This window comes from Bos indicus x Bos taurus, chromosome 19 (assembly GCF_003369695.1).
Source record: "Bos indicus x Bos taurus breed Angus x Brahman F1 hybrid chromosome 19, Bos_hybrid_MaternalHap_v2.0, whole genome shotgun sequence".
NCBI lineage: Eukaryota > Metazoa > Chordata > Mammalia > Artiodactyla > Bovidae > Bos > Bos indicus x Bos taurus.
In genome coordinates this window covers 50,570,536-50,593,292 of record NC_040094.1, presented here as the reverse complement: position 1 = coordinate 50,593,292, position 22,757 = coordinate 50,570,536, and the positions used below count along the sequence as shown (strand labels likewise).

Genomic DNA, 22,757 nt, shown 5'->3' with positions numbered 1-22,757 from the left:
AATGTACAAAATGTCTTCTCATTGCTTAAAAACAGGATTAGAGAGGTAACATGATTTTGAAAGAAAAAAGGTAATTATCTGTGGCTTTTTGTTATGAACAGTAAAAGAATTGAAAAAAGAAATGATCTTTTAAAGTATGAGTTTTATTCTCCAGGTTTTCTTAAATACCACAAATTAGTGCTTTTATTGCAGCTATATCCAGAAGCTGAAAACAATTTAAAATATGTTCTTTTATCATACATTTAACACTTGTAAGAGACAGAATGGAACGGTATGAATTTTAGAGATGAGTTTTTCGATTCAATAAAAAGCATATGGAAATTGAATTACAGAAATAATGACTGAAAGCATAAATCATATAGAAATAAAAGGGTGAAAGGTGTTTCATTAAAAAGTCCCTTGTTACCTCTCTTGCTGGTTAGTAACCTAATGAAAGCAGTAAGGCAAGTATTCTCTGTATTAAAACCAAGTGGTTCTATCCTTTCCATGCAGCTTTAGGTCAGAAAGGGCGGGGGCGGGGGGGGGGCAGGATTTTAGGTTCTAAACATCCCAAATATTTTACTGCCTTAGGCTAATGGATCTTTTTAACACTAAGAAATTGGTAGTAATTCTTGTTTGCTTGGACAGAAAAAACAAAAAAATGGATGAGCAGTTAACCAAATCAAGTGGGATTTAGTCACTGGGGCACACTTAAAGTGGCCCCAAATGAGAACACACAAAAAGCTTAGTCTGAAGGTATGTTAAAATAAAAGCAAAGGAGAGGAGCACTTGAGATCTTTATAGCAACATATTTGGCCAAATAGTCAAGGTTTGGCACGTACGAGGGGAATGAGTCCCTAGAAAGATGAAGTTAGTGAAAAGATATTCAAATTAGTTCCAATTCAGTTTACAAACTAACAATACAAAATGATTTTATTTTCCATCCTTGCCATTGAAAAGAAAATTAAAAACCATATTCTTAGTGCTAATGTTTCTGAGCTTGGCATATTTTTGGTTAGTTTTTAAAGATGTGTTGTGTGCTGTGCTTAAGTCGCTCAGTCATCCAACTCTGTCCGTGGGGATTCTCCAGGCAATACTACTGGAGTGGGTTGCCATGCCCTCCAGGGGATCTTCCCAACCCAGGTCTCCCACATTGCAGGCAGATTCTTTACCATCTAAGCTATATGTGATAACAAATGTTATTAATGTGGCCAATACATTAAATTTCTAAAGAATAAAATTAGATTGATATTGTTATTATTCACTGATGACTCAACAAAAATAATAGAGATTCTACAATTGTTCCCAGCCCTGGGATCATGAAATAGAATAATTTAGTGACCATTAAATGGAAAATGGAATTATGAAAACTGTTGTTTCCAGAATGTCTTTCCCCTCCCCTCTTCACTTGTATTAAGAAAAAAAAGACCTTTTACTTTCTTTAGATACATTTTAAATAACCTAACCTTTTCCATTTTCTCTGAAATCAAATTTTAAAACTTCTAAAATTTGCTCATAGTAAGTGATCTCAGATGTTTCTTTTGACAATAAAACTACTTCTGTTTAATAATAGTTTTTTAAAAACTGTCAAGACTATCTCATTTGCCAAGAGGGTGCCCTGAAGTCTTTTGGGGTCATTTTTAATGCATTTTAGCTTGTTACCTAGTGTGCATATAATGGAATTCTCTCCTATGAGGAGAGAATGAAATTGGAGCACTGATGAGGTAATTAGACATGGTTAAAGCCACAAGGAGTTAGAAAAATGACTGTGTATTAAACTTAGTCAATACAGTTAGTTCAACAACTGGCCAAGTCAGGGAAAGGGAAAATACTGCGATTCAAACAGCCTGACTCAAAAAAATAAAAAAAGAGTCTATAGCCTACCAGATAGCTCTGTACACAATCTAGAGACTTTCTGCCACAATACTAAAATACAGATTCTTCACAAATCACAACTTTATCCCAAATGTTCTTACAGGTTCTATGTTGCTTTTAAATTCTACTAAATAATCAATAGCTTTACAACAAAATTTATTTTATTTTAAAAAACACATTTAAATCACTATCCCACAAAATGTTTAGAAACACGGTAACCATGGAAAGTAAACGTGCATAGACTGCTTTTATTATAATAATTACGGTTGTTAGCTGAATGAAAACAAATTGTAGCTAAAAAGGTTTCAAATGACAGAAAAATGTATTTAGGTAAGTTATAACAATTTTTTGAGTACTCAGATGATGAAATGTATTGTGTATTTCTGCACCAAATGCAAAGTTAACAATGAAATTAAGGTACTAAAAGGTCAAAAGGGGCCTCAAACATATTCACTATCTTTTAAATTTTAGACAAAAGAGCTGAGAATAGAAAAGAAAAAAAAAAAGAAAAACCAACATATACACCATAAAAGTCTTTCTTTTTTAATGACTTCCAATTTTAACTCTTTTCTAAAAGCATTAAGGGCATGGAGACCCTTATTGTAGATTATGTATCATCTCCTCTTTGGCTATGAGGTGTGTGGTTTTGTTTACTAAAGACATCAATGAGTTCAGTTTCTGAGACCAGTCATTTAATAAATTATTTGGATCCTTGGGTCTCTGGAAGTTGATAATTCCTGCCAACCTGTCTACTTTAGCAAAGATGGTCTTATTGACTACTAGATTTGAGAGAAAAGCCTCTGACTCCTGCAAGAGAGAAAGACAAGTTGGTTTAAGACATGATAATTTAGATAATAAAATTTAAGGAAAGCATTTTCTAATTATCTTCACTCAAGAATATGCAGGGCTAAAATTCATTATTAATAGTTAGAAATTGATTTCCTGCAATAATGTACTTACCTTACTGAGAATCTAGGGCTCAGTCTGAATCTCCCCACAAACTTAATACTGTGGGTACTGTTCAAGAGCCTTTGTCAACAGCAACTTGGTCTACCTTCTACAATGTTTCCCAACAAAAGCAGTATTATACAGTTTGTTTCCAGAAATACTGGTTAGAATATATGCTCTGCCACTTGCTAACTAGGTAGCCAAAGAAAGGCACTTTACTTCTAAGGCCTCTGGCGGCCTTGTCCAGAAACGAGAAGAGTTAATGAACTAACCAAGGATCAAGCCCTCTAACCCAAACTATTCCAAGATTCTTCGTTTGCAGTTAAACTGTCAGGATACCTCCTGTTGACTATACACTTTGCCTAACTCCTATCTCTTTGGTGGTGTATATTTTACCAACATGAAACTCAGACCTGAATACAATATTCCCCTAACATGTCCTAGCAACTTTCCAGGGGAACTGCAGTCAAGTCTCCCTCATATGGTTTATTTCTACAGTTCACTTTTTGAACCTAGATGTATTTATTATAGAAATATATACTTTAGATTCAGATTAATCAGTGTAAAACTAACATATTTAAATAGAGATGTTAAGTAGTATAATATTCACATAACTATAACTTGGTATTTAGGCTACTCTTTGGTGTTCAAGATAGCTTGGGGAAACCTTCTATCACCTAAACTTAAAATAAGATAATAAAATGAAGTTGATTTGCTCACTCAATTTTTACAAGTCAATTGATTTTCAAAATGAATGGTTACAAACAATGGTATTTACTACTTACATCAACAGACAGATCCAGAAGCTGCGCCATCCTCTTCATTGTTATCCTCGTGTAATACTTGGCCATTATTCTAATATTCTGAGGAAAGAAGGGTGGGCGTGGAGGACACAGCTGTCAGTAAAGCCAGAAGCTCATTTGTTTTCCTATCCAAGTAGGTTTAATTAAAACGTCAAGACTCAGAGCTTTTATTCTGCTGCAGTCTGCCACTGGAATGAAGCCGGTTCTAAATGTCCACAACAAAACTAGATATTTCAATATTTTGGCTTCTGCAGTTATTTTTAAGTTATTCTGAGCACACTCTACAACTCTTTTAAAATACATACAGTTAAAACACAGGCTTAGCTAAATTAGTTGTTAAAAGTTGTAATTGTACTAAAATATTTTTGCTAAATGTAAGAATTGAATGTTAAGTTTTTCTAACTATGATACAAATGTTTAAAAGGCTAAAATTTTAAAAAGATCATCTCAAAATACTATCATCACTGTAACTACATAAAGATAACCTGGATTAAATTTCCCAATTTTCACTGGAAGTGATGCTAAAATTAGAGGTGCCCTTTGAGTATTCTTAATGTTAACCTTACTAACAAGGAGCCACACTCACAAGGAAAAATGAGCTCATCTTTGAAGAAGCTGCACTTCCTCCCATCACTAATCAGGGTCGATGGCAACACCAACCTCTCAGGAAGAATAAGAATCACTCAAGACTTCCTGCTTTTCCTTCATCCTCTCATCAATGACCAAACTCGATTGTCTGTCTTCTTTAAAATAGTTAATTCCATTCCATCCACTCAATTCAAGCCCCCAAAGCCCCTCTCACTTAGCTAGTCTTCTTATCTCCAGTCTTTTCTCTCTCCAAATTCACTCTTCACACTTACTCCCAGAGGAATCGCTATAAAATACAAGCTGGTCATTATCCTCTCAGCTTTTACTACTGGGTGTACAAACTTTGTTATGACCAAGACCTTTTCCGTATCTCCAAAGCCCTTTCTCACTGAGCCCTTTCCTTGGAGGTCCCCAAGTTCCCCGGCTGGTCTGCCTCTGTGACCTAGCACAGACTAACCCATCTGCCTACAGGGACGGCCCTCCCGTCCTGCCCACTGAACCTACATACCCTTCTCACAAATCTTACCTCACCCATCAATTCCTCTAAGTCCAGCTTGACCATTCTACCTGGTGGAACCAATCAACTTTCTCCTTATGCTCCCCTCTCATCCATGTATACTTGTACCATAATACATAATTTATAAGTGCCTCTTGCACTGTGATGCATTTTTAAACATTTGGAAGGTAGAGAGCATGTCTTATTCTCCCATGTGTCCCAGCACTCTGTACAGTGTAGCACACAGAAGGCTCACAACTTTTGTTCTGTGAATGAAGGTTGACATAATTCAATTTGTAGTGACACCCAAGAAGATCAGAGGTTGGGTTTAAAACATGTTACCTGTTTCCAAAACTACCAAGTCAGTACTAGTGAGAAACCACCCCCATCCATCCATCCCTCACATTCTTAAGAAATTCCTTCTGCTTTATTTACTATAAAAGTTTGTATTCCTGAGGGGTGCTCTCAAAATGCAACATGGTAACATGTAGATATCTTTTCTGAAAAGCTAAAAAGGTGGGGGGAAAATGACAAGGGGATAAGATAATTCTGATGTGCTTGGGAAATAAGACAATAAATATCTGAACAACAAACTTACATCACTACCACACTAGGCATAGGGGGGGGAAAAAAAGAATCCTGAAGTGAAGAATTAAAGATATAACATCTAAAAGAAACATTTGAGAAATAAAATTTTAAGCTCAAATTTGCCAAAGTTTGCTTCTAAATTGTTATTTACAACATGCCAGATCCTTACATGTTCAACAACTCTGTTTTTCAAGTCTTTCCACCTTTTTTCACCTTCCTCTGTATAACCAAAAACGTCAGTTGCAGGACTCTCTAAAGAACCTTTTCTTAATTCCATCCCATAGTCTTCAACAAGTGTGGACCAGCGCATCAACTCCATTGTGGTAAAAAGCTTTAAAAGATCCCTGTAAATTACAGAAAACTTACTATTCCAAATCTGTAAAGATTGCATTTCATCTAATAGCAAATTTTAAAATATCAAAGATGATTTTTTAGAAAGCTTTGTAGAACAAGACACGAGGTGATTATTATTTATTTTACCAACTTTGCTACCATTTTTTCCACAGTAATTCTGAAAGTGCCTTCTCCTACTTATCATTCTGCTCTCTCCTATATTATATTTGTGAATTGCTGGACTAACTGACTGTAAACTTACTAATGAAACAGATAAAAGAAGAAGCGCATAAAGCCCATGTCTGCTTTATATAACAGATTTTCAGAAGCATGTACTTCTAAAAATCACAAAGCCCCAAACATTTACTATGATAAAACTGACTGAATAGTTAAACAAGATCTGCTCAAGTGAGCTTGAAATAAAAACTTCTTCTTGATAAGTGGCTTAGAATAGAGTATGTTATAATCTCATTATGTTAATTTCTAATGTAGTCCTAACAACAACAATAACAACAAAACCACTTTACTTTCCCTGAGTTTATTCTCTAATATGATCTATCAGCCATCAATTAAGAAGCATACACTTGTTAACCAGTCTTTCAAAATGGTACTTCTACTGAGACATACTACACTAATTATAAAAGTACTTACTTGTATTTAGGGATTTCTTCTAACTTCTTGTCACCGCTTATTCGGTGAACCAAGTCTGACTGTTCATTGTCAAAAGGAGCCAAGATAACATAAAGGACAACACTTTTCAGGGCCTAAAAAAGTTGTGCAATTCAACAGAATATAGGCAAGATTAGAAACAAAATGAAAACTCTGGCAGAAAGTGAAAATTCATGGAATAATTGTATACAGTCATCTTTAATAGTATATTCAAAAGTCTTAGGGGAAAAATCTTACCAGATTGATCTTTTCATAGGGCTTTTTGGTAATATTTACTTTTCATAAAACTATTATAAAACAAATACAGTGAATCTTTGTAATGTGAATTACTACCTGGGTTGGCTTTTTTTTCTTTAATTGAAGTTTAGTGATCTAGTTAGTGTTTGTTTCAGGTATTTGAGAAGGAAATGGTAACACACTCCAGTATTCTTGCCTGGAAAATCCTGTGACAGAGGAGCCGAGTGGGATACAGTGCATGGAGTCACAGAGTCGGACATAACCAAGCGCCTGAGCACGATTTCAGTTACAGAGCAAAGTGATTCAGTTATATATATAATATATGTATTGTTTTCCAGTTTCCTTTCCATTGTAGGTTATTACAAGATATTGAATATAGCTCCCTATGCTATATGATATATCCTTGTTTATTTTATATATAGTGGTTGTATCTGTTAATCTCATACTCCTAAATTATTATCCCTCCCCCAAACATTTTAAAAAATAAATGTATAAAAGAAAAAGTCCTTATAACAAGTTAGCAATAAAAAGGTGGAATCCACATGTACACTGTTCACAAATTTTGCAAAATAATTTTCCAAAGTAATGCTGGATCTTTATCTATGACCCCAGTTAGAAGGTAATGGCTGCACATGTCTTAAATAGTAAGCCTACACTTCTTCAAAGGTCATAAACAGAGTATTGCCACAGTTCATCTGAGTTAGTAATGCTAAAGTGAACTATCAACACAATGAACAGAAAGCAGACCACACACCTGCATGTAATTACTGAAGTTAAAATTATTTCAAAATAAATTAAAAATGCAAATTCTTTCTGATAAGTTTCAACATCAAGTTTAAGACTCTATCTTAAAAAAAAGAATATATTCTTACCTGTTGCCACTTTTCACTTTCTGCCTGTATACAGGGTGTATCATAGATTGCTCTGTAGTGCTTACAAATAGATAAATACGATCCTTCATGCTGATCCAGCTGAATCATTAAGTTATAGTATTTCAACTTTAATTTCTGTAAAATATCAACAAAATGGGGTTTATGGATTTTTTCCCAAACGTTTTCAAAGTAAATTTACAGTAAGAGAGAGGCTTACCTCTGTATTTTCTTCCTGGAAAAATTTGGTGTTAATTTTTTTGCTGATGATTTGTGTACGAATGTAATCCTTCACTGCTAGGCAGAGCCGCATTTGTTCCAAAATAAATTCCACTCGCTCTTTCTTTTCCATTGACCCATAGGTTTCCACCTACCAGAGTAAATCCCCAAGTTTATAATGTTTAGTAATAGTTTACAATTGCAACAAAGTTAAATAGTCATTAAAAATTCACACTTGATAAATAATAAGAAACTTCATGCATATTGGGAGAGTGCTGCTGATGATATAAAAAGCTAGTTTCCTTCAGGAAATTACAATTAAAAAAAATTATTATACAGTAAAATGGATGTTTTCCTCTTGGTGTAAAGTTCTATAAATTTTAACACATGTACAGATTTCTGCAGTCACCATTACAATCAAAACCTAGAACAGTTCGATCACCTGAATAACTCTGATGTACCCCTTCAGTCACACACTGCCCCTACTCATAACCCCTGACAACCAATGATCTCTCCTCCAACACTACAGAGTTGTCCTTTCAAGAATGTCAAATATGCAACCTTTTGAGACTATCTTTGTTTACTCAGCATAATGCTTTAAATAAGATTCATTCAAGCTGTTGTGTAAATCAAACAGTTCAATCCTTTCTATGACTAAGTAGTATTCCACTGCATAGATGAACCCCAGTTTACCCATTCCCCTGCTGAAAAACATCTGGGCTGATTCCATCTTTTTCCTAGCATAAATAAAGCTACTCTGAACATTAGCGAAAGAGTTTTGTGAACATAAGTTTTTCTCTCTTGGGTACCCAAGGATAGGTTTGCTAGGTTATACAGTAAACATAAGTTTAACTTTATAAGAAACCTCCACCCTGTTTTCCAGAGTGGCTGCACCATTTTGCATTCTTATCAGCGATCTGTGAGAATTCCAGTTGCTCTGCATCGCCACCCACTCTTTGTGCTATCAGTTTTTAGTTTTAGCTATTCTAATAGACCCTGAAGCTGGGAAAGATTGAAGGCGGAGGAGAAGGGGACAACAGTGTATGAGATGGTTGGATGGCATCACCGACTCAATGGACATGAGTTTGAGTAAACTTAGGGAGCTGGTGATGGACAGGGAGGCCTGGCGTGCTGCGGTCCATGGGGTTGCAAAGAGTCGGACACAACTGAGCGACTGAACTGAACTGAATAGGCATGTAGTGGTATCTCATCATGGTTTAAATTTGCATTTTCCTAACGGCTAATGAAGAAATGACAATTCTAAATATGAAAAAGATGTCAGTTGCAAGCTAACTATATAATAGTTGAAACTATTACATAAAAAAGAGGCATCAGTCTTTTTAAAATTCAGATAACAAGTCCAATGTGACCCCTTATGGATGTAGAAGTAGATATACATGATACAAGAGAATCAATTATATCAAGTACTGTGAAAAAGTTCCTAATATAATATCTGGCACACATACACTATAAATGATTTATAAAATCTAGAATGACACTTTTACAAAGTAGACTGAAGTAAGGCTATTGTTATTCCTATAATTTGGTCTAAAATTTTTTTATTTCACTGCTTCTCCTTTGTAAATTCTAAAACTAGTTATTCAACACCGTGCTAAGCACTCTACATACACCAATTCTCCTTTGTAATTTCTTAAGGAAAGTAAACACACACACAGTGAACCATTAATGTTTCATTTCTACATCTTCACTCACTCTCTCTGTGTCAATTACTTTGAAGCAAATCTCAGACAATAAATATTTCAATGTGGTATCTCTAAAAGATAAACCCTGAAAAAAATTCTTACATAAAAATTCTTTGTATCATTAAATATCTAGTCACTCTACAATAGTCTCATTTACTTTTTAATCAACTCAGAATCCAAATAAGGCTCATACTTTGCAATCTATAGATATGTTTCTTATGTCTCTTTTTTTCCTTGCCATTTATTTGTTGAAGAAATCAAGTCAATCATCCTATAGTTCCCTAGAGTCTGGAGTTTGTGGAGTGCATTCCTGTGGTATCATTTAACTGGCTCCTCTGTCCCTGGTTTGTGGAGTGCATTCCTGTGGTATCATTTAACTGGCTCCTCTGTCCCTGGTATACCTTAAAAACTAGTAGTTAAACATTTGTATAATTGAGATTAATTTTGGGGGCACAAATACTTCACAAGGGATGTTGAATCATGAGGCATGTAATTCTCCTGCTTGGAAAAGAGTTTGAAGACAAAACTATGCAGAGAATAAAAAGATCAGTGGTTGCCAAGGGTTAGGGAAAGGAAGGGATAAACAGGCAGAGCCAGAGGATCTTCACGAGCAGTGAAACTGTTCTGTATGACACTGTCGACATGATGGTGGAGACCTGCCATTATGTTTGGCAAGTCTATAGAGTGGGCAACCCCAAGAGTAAACCCTAACGTAAAACTATGCTCTCCAGGTGCTAACGACGTATCAGTGCAGAGTCAATGACGTAACAAGGTACCGCTCTGATTTGGGATGCTGATACAGTGGAGGTTGTGTGTGGTGTGAGGCAGTGGATACATGGGGAATCTCTGTATTTCCCACTCAGTTTGCTGTGAACCTAAAACTGCTTTAAAAAATAAAGTCTTTTAATTGAAAAGAAAAACGTGTGTTGGGGGGGTGGGCGACTTGAAGTCAAACTGAATTAGTGTGAATCCAAACTCAACCGCTTCTGGACAGTGACTATAGTTACTTAACTCCTTTGACTCAGTAGCCTAGAAACTGACCACCAATCAGATATTCATTAAAAATGAAGCCAGTGATTAACGGTAAATTTCTAAGGCACAGAGAGATGTACATGAATTACTGGTTTAAGTTCTAAAGAGAATTGAAATGTTCAAATAATAGCATAAAGTTAAGACTAATTTGTTGATCTTAAGTTTTCAAAACTTTTTAAACAAACATAGTTGGGGCCATAATTACACAATTTCCAGCTGCTTGAATAACCTCACACACCACAGTACTCACTCTTAATCTTGGTGGTTCAGAAAAAAGCAATAAGGTGCCCAAAAAAGCAATTATAAGAAAATACTGCTGACTGAATAGAAAATTTTACATACCCTAAAATGCAGCTCCTTACCTGTAACTCTTGTAAAATGGAGGCTGCCTCTTTGACATCACCGTTTTGTTCTTTTATTGTGGCTAACGTTTTCGTCAGCCGAGCACGCTCAATTTCAACATAAATCTACAAATACAAGAAATTCATATTATCGAAATTCCTACAGAAACATGTTAAAATTGAAACGGCAAAACTGAACTATCATCAAACAAGGTATTTCTCTGCAGCTGTCATGCACTTATCTTCCTCATATGAACATTTTACATTTCACACTCACATAATTTTAAAGAAGACATCTCTATAAAACATTATCCATATTTTTCAGCTTCCATTTGAGAACCTAAGCAGGAAACCACTGTGCTTAACAAATAACAGGGCCAAACAGCAAAGACAGTGCCACAGAATGGCACAGCCACAGAAAGCACCTTTAAAAGAATTGATTATTTGAAAAATAACACTCTGCAAAGAGCACAGGCAGTCCAGTAACTGTAATTCAACCAATACTCTCATTCTGACTTGTTTAAATGCAAGGCTACTTTCTCTAAAAATATCTGATCTTGTAAACTATTAAAAGCTACTAGCATTTTTCATAGCTATATGTAATGTTCAGTTTATAATTTCCAACAAATGAAGCATTAAAAATATAACTGTAGCCTAACAGAGGCTAGGGGACTAACCTTCATGCTCATGCTTGTTGACCTGCTTAGCCTTTTCTCTGCAACAACCCCTTTCCCCACTCAACTCCCAAAACCTTCTCTCAAATGATAACAGAATGCTTACAGTTTCCTAAATGTATGAAGCATTTCTCACTTGCCATCTCTGCATATAATTTCCCCTATATCTAAAATGTCCATCTCCCTACATCCTGGCCCAATAGAACTTGTATTCATTCTTTTTTGGATGCCACTTGACAGCATGGGGGATGATCTTAGTTCCCTGACAAGGGATTGAACTTGCGCCCCTTGCAGTGGAAGCATGGAGTCTTAATCACTGGACGCCACGGAAGTCCCAGAATTAGTGTTCATTCTTAAAAAGCCAGGTGAGCCACCATCAACTCTTTGAGGCTTTCCTGAGGTCTGCAGCCAGTCAATCCTCACCTCTGTGCTGCAGGGACACTGCTGCTGTCGTGCCCAGCACAGTGACTGTTTCTACGACTCACTTCTTTTGATGTTAAGATCAGTGTCCTGCCCGTTTTGCACCTCGCACAATACAGCCAGGTGCTCAATAAACATTTAATGAACTAAACTGTCAGAGAGGTAATAAGTTAGATACAAAACTAAGTTTTTGTCTTCAAACCACAAAAATCTACCTAGGAAGAAATGTATCTACCACAGTCACCATTTCATGCTTGGCCTTTTTAGAGAAACACAGACTGGGTTGCGGGGCGGGGGGGTATCAAAAAAAATACAGATGCATTTTAAAAAGAGTGAAATTTTGAAAGCTAACCTCACACTGCAATACTCTATGAAACCTCTGCTACACCAAACAAAGATTTCTCAAGCATATCTAGGTGACGTGAAGAAATAACCTTATGTTTAATATCAGCAAATGTAAAACTGGGATAAGATGACTAATTTTTAGAAAAATCTGGATATACTAAGATTGTCACTTACATTCACTGGCATGTGGGAAGACACTAGATGTACAAAGGTATGGGTTAGATTAAGGTGATGGCATTTTGTGCATTTGATCTCAAAAGTACATACATGTGTGCTTAAAATGTTTAAATACATAAGTATCTCTGAATACAGGTAAGACAGTACTTATCTCACTGTGAGTTATACTAATAGAAAACTCACCTTTCCTTCTGTAACCATTCGTAGAGTATCAATTAATCGAAGTTTGATGGGAAGATCTGTGATTTCTTCAACGTAAGTACAGCACTGTTGAACCATTTTTGCAACAGCCTAAAATAAAAAAATCCATTCACAAGTTAAATTCATTCCTCACACAGGAAAAGGAAATATTTTATTTATGGAAGTGCTGTGGTCAAATCTGGTCTCCCAAAAAAACTATATATTGCAATGCCTATATATAAAAAAAACCCTCCCTTAGCTAAGAAGTACTGAATACTCAGTAACAAATCAATAAAGGATAGGAAAACCTCAGTCACAAAGACTTTACCCCCTTGATAACTGGTGAGCTGATCACACAGAAGGCCAGGTGAGAGGGGCATGTCTGGCCATGTCCAGCAGTAGGCTGCCTAGTTAGTTTTCTTGCAGCCAAAAGGAAAAGTATGGAAGAAGCGGCAACAGACTAAAGGTGTGGGGAAGAGAAAACCACCATTTCACAGTAGCAGTGATAGCAACGAAGCCATGAAAAAGGGTCAGTGGCAGAAGCAGAAGATAAAACAGTTCCATCATCTGGGTGGAGAGAAGGAGCCACAGCCAGCCATGCTCACCCCAATAAAATGTGACATTGAAAAGCATAGCATCTCTTGCCCATAGTTCCCAGACAAGTAATACAAGCAGGCTGGACTATATTTTTTCCAGCTCTAACAGTCTATGATCTACGTCAGGGGTCAGCTAACCTCTTCTGTATATTTTTATTAACATTTACACAGTAAGTATTTTAGACTTTATGGGCCAAAGGGTCTCTGTAGCAACAATTATGCTCTGTCTTGTAACTCCACAGATACATGACAGATGGGTGTGGCTCGGCCCCCAAAACTTATTTACAAAGGTGGCAGGGAGAATTTGGTCCTTGGTCCATAGTTTGCCAACCCCTAATCTAGATTCTAAATGGCACAGCATAACCATTGATAACACTAATCAGGACTCTTGTCATCAGGAAAATGTTATATTCAGCATATTTAGAGATAGCAGAAAAGTAAACAAAATATCTTGCCTCAAAAATAAGATAAATACTAAGTGTCAAATAAAAGACATGATTAACTAAATTATAATTAATCAACTTGATGGTTTATAACACAGCCATTTAAAATAACTATGAAGGAGCTACATGGAACTAGAAAAGAGCTGCATCAACATTCTCAAAGCAATTTTGTAAAAATATGCAACTACATAAAGACTAGAAGAAAAAAAATAAAAGCAGTTGTCATGAGAATATGGACAGAATTTTTTAAAACTCTCTAAATGTTGTAATGTTGACTTAACATTATTAGGTTTAAAATAGATTCATAGAAAGGTTTTCTTTTTCTAAAAGTCCTTATTCAAATTTGAATGTATTTATTTTTGACCAATCTTGAACTCACTTGTTTTAACTGACTCCGTCTTTTTGACAAAAGCATAATATTTTCATTAAGTAAATCCCATTCTTTAGCCTCATAGCACATCTTCACTATTGCAACCAAGATACGGGATGTGGACACCATATCAGAAGCCTGTGAGAATGAAAATACACTTTAAGTTAATGGAACAATGTCAAATGAAATTAATGGCAATTGAGGTTTTCATTATAATCTACTCACAGTTCGGGTCTGTTTTTCCAAAGAGAGAAGGGTTTCAATGACTTCTTGAAGTCTTCCTTCCTAAAACAAAAGGTAAATGAACAATAAAAACACCACCGCCAACGCAAAGCCACATAATTTAGTCTAACATAGGCATTTCTGAAACAGTAAAGACAAAGTCAATAGTCTACCCTAGAGGACAGAGACCACCTGCACAGTGTTGTGTTTTTTCTTTCATGATACTGCCTGCTTCTCTAGAGGGTTCCAGAAGTCAGTGGTTCCCAACTTGGGGCTACAAGCTATTTTTAACATTTCAAAATACCTAGGAGAAATGGAATCTAGTAAAGCGATGATTTAACATCCAAGAAAAACAACAAGTCTTTGTTTTGGATTCTAATTCATCATTTCAGAGTGGTAACACCTGTTTATCTTGTTCTGAACAGAGACTCTTAACTGGCAGCCACCTGTGCCTTAAATTCATCAAAAATATTTTAAAACACGGAGCTCTGAGGAGAAATAAAAAGGGTATTTGGTGGTAAAAAGATAGGAAACCCTGGTTTAATTTTTAAATGACTTTATAAATAAAGTGTGCTTAAAGAAAATGAAGTCCACCTGAGATTACCACTTGGTAATGCATGCTATACCAAGTAATACCAATGCAAGTAATACCCACTTGGTATGCATGCTATACCAAGTCATGAACTGATAGTAACCTCTGTCTCATGTAAAAACAAAACATTCAAAAAAAAAAAAAAAAAAACACACACAAAACATTCTCCCTGGGGCATACATTAAGAAATGAGAATAATAAAATTCAAATAATATAAACCTAGATAATCATACACCAGGACTAAAATAAGCCATCATATTAGGAAACACACATTTTGGTAAAAACAAGACCAACCCACAACACAGAGACTGCATTTATTTAAGGTAATGATATTAATAACACTGAATAAACTAGAAGTGATGAGGAGGGTTTCATTTATAAACTGCTTTTCTAACCGTAAGGAAATTTATTTTTATGTTAATGACATTCACAGATGATGCGTGAGTACTATCCCCTTTTCTTCTTTTATTGGCCGTGCTGGGTCTTGGCTGCTGTGCAGGCTTTTCTCTAGCTGTGGCGAGCAGGCGTCTCACTGCAATGGCTTCTCTTGTCTTGGAGCACGGGCTCTAGAGTGCTCGAACTTCAGTAGCTGTAGCACGTGGTTCCTAGGCGCTAAAGCACAGGCTCAAGGGGTGTGGTCCACTGGCTTAGTTGCTCTGTGGAATCTTCCTGGATCAGAGATGGAAACCACGTCTCCTGCATTGGCAGGCGGAGTCTTTACCTCTAAGCCACCAGGGAAGCCAGAGTACTACTCTTACTGATGAAGGAAAGAAACTAAACAATTTGTGAATTAAGGGCACAAATAATGTTTAAACTTTTCAAAATGTTGTTTCCATATTTTCCATATGAATTTTCCATGCAACACAGAAAATGTACTGTATAGCCACTGTATGAATTTACTAATTCAATCTGAAACATATACAATTACTAACATTTTAACAAAGTTTCCTATGCAAAAGGGAGACCAGCTCTGAAAGCTATATAGGCTCATGTACATTTATTGTACACAATAAATGCTGGCTAAATGCTTCTGTCCATCAGAGCAGAAGAACAAAGAACAGGGCTATAAATTCTCCAAAGCTAAAGGCCAATAAATCATAAAAATCAAAGAATCTAAACCTGTGTTGTTCAAGGGTCAACTGTAGTTTCCACAGGGAAATGGTTACTATTTGGCAACAAAACGTAGTGCAAGAACAGCTAAAATGCAAAGTATTGTTTACTAATGGTACCCTCCTGTCACTTTTGTAATTACCATTAGTCACACGACTGATTCAGAGAATAGAGTTTACTACATGTGGTATTTTAATTCAAAAATACGGGTTTTAAAGAACTGTGCCATATATAGGAAGGAATCACACACCATTCTAGGGCTGAGGTCTACCGGTATCAATGGGACATTAAATGTCACTGTCACCGTCTCAGAAGGGCACTCTTTGATACTGCTCTCTAAAGTCAGCAGTCACTCAGCACCCCCTGTAACACTCCAGCCCGCTGACTTTCCGGTCTGCAATGACTCTGTGGACAAAGACCGGCACCTACCTGAACTAAAGGATACTGGCCCTAGATAAGATAACGTATCAAAAGAATGATTTCAATAAGCTCAGATTCCTGCATCTTCCCCTACAAAGAAAAAATCTAAAACCATTAACTTGACCTGTCTGTTTTGGTGATTAGAAATAATCATTTGATGTTCAACTACATGTTTGATTTTCTTTTTTTCCCCAGCCAAAACTCCTATACATTCTGATTCCTCCCTTAACTTTTTGGAACAGGCTCTCAGAGATATCTGAGTGGCTGCCTTCCTGGGCGACAGTCCTCAGGAATGCCCCAAATTAAGAAATAATTCTCAACTTAAAGGCTGTGCATTTTTTTTCAGCTGATAACCCCAAACTCTTTTCCATCTTCATGTTCACCGTCTAATTTCACTAGAATGTACTCAGTAAGAGCAGGGGGCTGTGTCTGTACTGTTCGCCACTAGCTCAGTGCTCGGCACCTACCCAAACTTACAGTGGTGTTTCTGAAGGCATACTGGTGCACCCCTTTACACCTGTACATAGTTATTAATATCCATGTCTCCAAAGTGTTTTGTAAGTTCTTCTAGGGCTAGACATTGGGGCTTCCCTGGTGGCTCAGACAGTAAAGAACCTGTCTGTAAAGCAGGAGACCTGGGTTCGATTCCTGGGTTGGGAAGATCCCCTGGAGAAGGAAATGGCAACCCATTCCAGTATTCTTGCCTGGAGAATTCCATGGACAGAGGAGCCTGGTGGGCTACAGTCCATGGGGTTGCAAAGAGTCGGACACAACTCAGTGACTAACACCTGTCTGATTGGGGCTTCCCAGGTGGCTCAGTGGTAAAGGATTTGCCTGCCAATGCAGGAAACACGGGAAACTCAGGTTCAATCCCTGGATCAGGAAAGTCCCCTGGAGAAGCAAATGGCAACCCACTCCAGTCTGGAAAATCCCATGGACAGAGGAGCCTGGCAGGCTACAATCCCGTGAGATCTTAAAAGAGTTGGACACATATACCCTTGTTTGATTGTATACCTTGCAGCAACTTGCGCATAGCATGTGTCGAATGAACCCACGTTGACCTGAACTATTCATTTGATCTCGGCTTACAATTCCTGATTCTTACTGTTACAGTAAGCAGAATGTGACAAATTATATAGCTGACAATTCAGTGCTGAGGGACACTATCATCAATTTCATTAAATGCAGCTCCCAATTCTCAAACCATCCCACTTTTCACCCAATCTTCCACGTTCAATCCTATGGCTAAACATCTTCCTCCTCCTTTTCCTCTCTATTCACATGTCATCCTTGCAATCCTACCTCCTCGATGCTGCCTTTCAGTGCAGAGGAACAAGACGGTTAGAGCTACCAAAAGCAACCTGTTAGAACATGTGACTCTTATGACTCCGTTTTCTCATTAAAATAATCCTTGTCAGTGAGGTAAATGACTAAGGAGTTTGTTCAGCATCAATACATGCTGGGGATCTGCACGCTCTACATGTTTGTGTCCTTTAACTCCTAAATGACCTGATCTTTTAATGTCTCCTTAAACAACCCAAATAAGAAAAGGCTAATAACATGTTAACCACAAATAACTCAAGTGAAATGCCAATCCAATACTTTTAAATGACCTATTTCTTGAAGAGGTTTTTTGTCCAAGCCACTGACAATCAAGTAAACTCTCTCATTTCACCTCCTCTTTATTTTTAGTATTAACCATGAGAAGAAGTTGCAGGTAACCAAAAGAAATGAAAAGACATTAAGAGGAGGGAGAAACAAAGGATATATTTAATTTAGGAATGCAAGTAGTCCCTAAACACCCAGGTGTCAAATACACAGTGATCCAAAAGCGGGACGCGGTAGGAGGGGAACCTTCTACAGCCAGAACTGTTAAACGCTATATCTCCACAGTTCAGAAAAGGCCCTCCCAGACTAATTTTTAAGTCCTGAATGCAAGAGTGAAACAACAACGATTATCACAAACTAGTATCACTTTTATTATCTAACCAATCTCATACAGGGTCCTCAAACACCAATCACAGAAGCAGTAGAATGTAAGGTTTAAAACAGGCTCTGCAGGGACTTCCCTGGCAGTCCAGTGGTTAAGATTCCATGCTTCCATTGGGGGCAGGGGTTCAGTCCAGGGGAACTAAGATCCTGAGTGGCCAAAATACAAAACAAAAACAAACAAAAAACCCGGGCAGGCTCTGAAGCCAGTCTCCTTGAGTCGAAATTCCAGATCTACCACTGTCTTACTTCAGGCAAGACACTTACCCTCTCTGACCCTCAATTTTCTCTTCGGTGATATGAGCATAATAATAGTTCCTACCGCAGAGAGTCGGTATAAGGATTGAAGCAATACCCATGAAGGTATGCCTGAACGTTCAGATGTATGAATGTTACCATCAACATAACAGCTAACATTATTAGTTACTGTTGTTGCTTGCTGAGTGAGTGTTAGGACACAGAAACACAATTGTACGAGGTCACAACTGTAAGAGATACAAAAGGCCTAGATCTGGCAATTTTACCACCTGGGTTTAGACTTCAGTTGGACTTTTGAAGGCTTCTGCTGTATGTGGTTTTCTCACCTGATACATTCTTATTCTCTACACACATAATCTTTTATCTTAAGTTGCCTTCCATATTTATAAAATGTCTTAAACACAGACGTGACAGTCTCTTAAAGAAGCCATGGGACATAGCAAAAAGAACACTTGTTACCTGTTGCCAGGAGACCTCAGCTCGACCTGACTCTTCTCTAGACCTTGGATAACCGCTGAATCTACCTGAGCCTTAGTTTTCTCTGAAGTGAAGATAACAAAACTTCCTTCAGTTTTATTAATGGGTTCACAATGAAAAACAAAAGAATGTATGCTAGGGCTTCCCTGGTGGTGCTGTGGTCAAGAATCCACCTGCCAGTGCAGCAGACATGGCTTCGGTCCCGGATCTGGGAAGATCCCACATGCCACAGAGCAGCTGAGCTGAAGAGCCGCTACTACTGAGCCTGTGCTCCAGAGCCCGGGAGCTGCAACCACTGAAGCCCATGGGCTCCAGAGCCCATGCTGGGCAACAAGAGAAGCCACCGCAGTGAGAAGTCGGCACACTGCAACTAGAGAGCAGCTGCCGCTCTCTGCAGCTAAAAGAAAAGCCCACACAGCTATGAAGAGCCAGCACAGCCAAAAAATATATATAATAAAGTTATATTAAAGAATGTATGTTAAAATATTCCATGCATTCCAATGCAGAAATGTAGTGCTTTAAGTTTTTCATGATTAGCAGAATGCTTAGAATATAAAATGATGAATAAAAAGCAAAACAGAGAAACATACCCTAAAGAAAACTAAGACAACTATCTTATCCAAAAGTTGAAAACTGTGGTCTGTATTAAAAGAAGCCTTCTACCCTCCATGCCCCAGCCCTCTTCCCCTGTCCCACCTCCCCACAAAGAAAATTCACATCTACACTTTGTTGTGTTCAACAGGCACAGTGGCTTAAAAGAAACACCAAAATGGCTCTAATTTTTTAAGTTTAACAGGTCCCAACATTCCCGGCTTCAAACATATCCATCAACTTGATACCTAAAAAAAATCAGTTGGCATTTGAGTTTGCAAATCTATTCAACTATCTTGAACATAACCACAATGTTGTAAATAAATGCCATACACTGACCACTAAAACAACTGTAGCAGCAACATTATTTTTTTCTTACTGGCTTATAAGCGATTAGAGAGCAAGAGTTTTATCCATTCATCTTGATACTCTCCACAGTGTCTAGCACTGACTGGGTCTTGCACACAGTAGGCTATTAGAAGAGACTGGTAAGGGGAAGGTTTTCTTTCACACTCATCTTAGTTCTACGAATAGCTGTACTCCTTTAAAGCAATTAGCTTCTTCTTTATGGACACTATAATTCCAAAGAGGTGGTTTTGGGGCTGACTCTGGACTGAACATATGTTTTGTTTCATCTATGTGGTATTGCCTCAAACTGCTTCAAAGCAGTTTAGTGTCCAGTTTCTACATACAGAGCCAATTCATACAAAAGCCCATACTCTGGTCACTCCCACAAATAAGCAGAGTTGACAGGCTTGGCCTTCACCCTCCGTTGGCAAAGCTGAACCTAAGTGCAGAGTTCCTGCCCGCTTTCCTAGTGCAGGTGCTCAGAAGTTCCGCTTTTCACCACACTTTGCTCACGGGGCAGGACAGCTCAGTGGGAGCAGAAACTCTAGAGTCAGCGTACCTGGGTCCGTATCCTGTATCCATCACTCTACTATCGGTATGACTCTGGAGCGTGTGACTTAACCTCCCCTAGACTGTTTTCCTGTCTGTGAAATACGAATGATAACAATGTGGACCTCACAGGGCTATGGTGAGGATCAAATGAGTTAATCGGTGTAAACAAACACTTAGAAGAGGACCTGGCACTGCAGAAAGCACTCAGTAAACGTCAGCGGTTATCTGCCCGGCTCTGGAGGTGTCTTGAGTTTTCCAACCTCTATGTAACTGGTGATGTTTCTTTACACTAGCAGCTAGAAAGCTCAGAGATGAATCTGTGGTTCCCTTCCCCTTACGGTACTAAACCTAGGAAATACAGGTCTATCAACTTCATCATCTTTTCCTACCCCTGACTTCTCTAAAGCCCTACTACATTCTTTTTTTGGGAACAAGGGAAGCATTAAAAGGGTTCTTTCTAAAAACTAAAGGTAAAGTATTATTTGACACTCCTCCTGCCCCTGAATTTACTGTTTTAATGTACTTAGATAGAAAGCTCCATAATAGACAAAACAACTCTATTAGTGAATGCATCCCAGATGAACTGGGATAAATGACTGTGGATAGATTGATCAAAGAATTTCAGGAGGCCTGAGCATAATCCTTAACAACCTCCTATAATGGAACTGATGCAACAACCATCCAAACCCTAGTCAGGCAAAGTGAAAGTCACTCAGTCGTGTCCTACTCTTTGTGACCCCATGGACTATACAGTCCATGGAATTCTCCAGGCCAGAATATTGGAGTGGGTAGCCTTTCCCTTCTCCAGGGGATCTTCCCAACCCAGGGATCGAAACCAGGTCTCCTGCATTGCAGGCGGATTCTTTACCAGCTGAGCCACAAGGGAAGCCCTCGTCAGGCAAACCTAGGTTTAAATCCCTGGTTCCACCTATTACTAACTGTAACCATCGACAGACAACTCTGAGCCTTGGTTTCTTTACACACATACACAAAGTTGCCTGACACACAGTAGTGGGGACATGATAAATGCTTGGATCAAGTAAAATTTCTATTTCATGGGAGATAAGGAGTTGGGCTAAACTACAGTTCAAGACCTCCGCTAATCATGTTATTCTGTACTTCGGTGCCTATTTGTCTTTACTCGCCAAGTTCCCGCTCCTAGGATGACTCCTCCCCATTCCAGAATTACTCATTCTTCAAGATATAATACAAACGTCAGCTTCTCTGAAAAATCCTTCTTTAAACCATCAGTAAGAACGAACAATTTCCTTCTGTTTTTCAGTAACACTTTCATACTCATATGGCACTCACGAGCGTGTGCGACTCGTCTAATTCGTTGTGTACACGAACTCCTTAAGGACAGGGGTCCTGAATTAATCCCCTTCGTACTATCACTTTTCCGTCCCTTCTCCTGGCCAAAGGCCAAGCACATCGCCACGATCCGTCCGCAACTTAACAAGAGAAACTGACTGGGCAAGAGCAATAGAACTAAACTCTCTGATCCACCGTGAATGCTGAAGCCGCCTTAAACCCTGAGGAACTACTAAAGAAAACTGGAAACGGTATCCACGAAAAGGCAAAGAATACTACTGGAGCCCCAACTTCTACGGGAATGAAGTGACCATCTGTCCTGGGGAGGGTCTGGGAAGCTGGAAGTACTACGGTACTCCCACTGCGGGGTCTTCCTGGTCAGGCAGACCTGGGATGTCCTGCTTATGCAGGCCTAACTCGGGCCGGACAGACAACAGCGGGATGCGCGCTCCAGCCCGGAGGCCCCCTGAGGCCTAAGCAAGCTTGGCGCCGTGACTCAGCCCCTGGCGCCCGCCAACAGCCAGCCGGCCTCCCCTCACCTTGGCCAGCTTCTCGCACTCGGGCAGTCGCTGATCCACTGTGGCGCTGTAGTCCACCTCCATCTTGACGATGCGCCCATCAGCCCGCTCCGAGCCGCCGTCCGCCATGGTCCCCGCCTGAGCGTCCCTTGATGTCCCCCTGCTTCGGCCACCACTCGTCACCCACACCGGAAGCCGCCGGCGCACCCGCTCAGGCAATGCGTCGGCAGCCCGCGCGAAGGACCCCGCGAGGCCCCCTGCGCTGGCCGCCAGTCAGGCACCGCCGCGGACAGCCTCGGGGGGCGGAGCTGGGGGGGGGCGGGGCTCGAGCGTGCACGCGCGCGCACACACACATATACACACACCCCTACACCCACCACCCCCGCCCCCGTCTGATTTTGCCTTTGGTGGCAGACTTTTCATCTACAGTTCGCGGTGAGAAAAGCTAGTATAACCGAATAGACTATGATACATATTCTTGCAC

The 22,757-nt window shown here is 38.8% G+C and overlaps 1 protein-coding gene across 1 annotated transcript; it reads right to left on the bottom strand.

Annotated features, from left to right (window-relative positions):
* Positions 1-122: 122 nt before the first annotated feature.
* Positions 123-22,486, bottom strand: PSMD12 (proteasome 26S subunit, non-ATPase 12). The gene is made up of 11 exons (XM_027517747.1): positions 22,295-22,486; positions 14,111-14,170; positions 13,895-14,023; positions 12,480-12,587; positions 10,702-10,806; positions 7,606-7,755; positions 7,389-7,523; positions 6,262-6,374; positions 5,447-5,621; positions 3,588-3,665; positions 123-2,661 (listed from the first exon to the last, which is right to left on the bottom strand). The coding sequence occupies exons 1-11, from the start codon at positions 22,400-22,402 to the stop codon at positions 2,452-2,454; spliced, it is 1,371 nt and encodes a 456-aa protein (XP_027373548.1). The 5' UTR covers positions 22,403-22,486; the 3' UTR covers positions 123-2,451.
* Between the last annotated feature and the right edge of the window lie 271 nt (positions 22,487-22,757).

Excerpts from the sequence above, each read along its gene's own strand:
- PSMD12 (XM_027517747.1), bottom strand. The coding sequence starts at position 22,402 with ATGGCGGACGGCGGCTCGGAGCGGGCTGATGGGCGCATCGTCAAGATG. Across the intron at positions 6,375-7,388 it reads AAAGTGAAAAGTGGCAACAG|GCCCTGAAAAGTGTTGTCCT; the intron begins GTAAGAATATAT and ends CAACTTTTTTAG. Across the intron at positions 2,662-3,587 it reads TTCTGGATCTGTCTGTTGAT|GAGTCAGAGGCTTTTCTCTC; the intron begins GTAAGTAGTAAA and ends TCTCTCTTGCAG.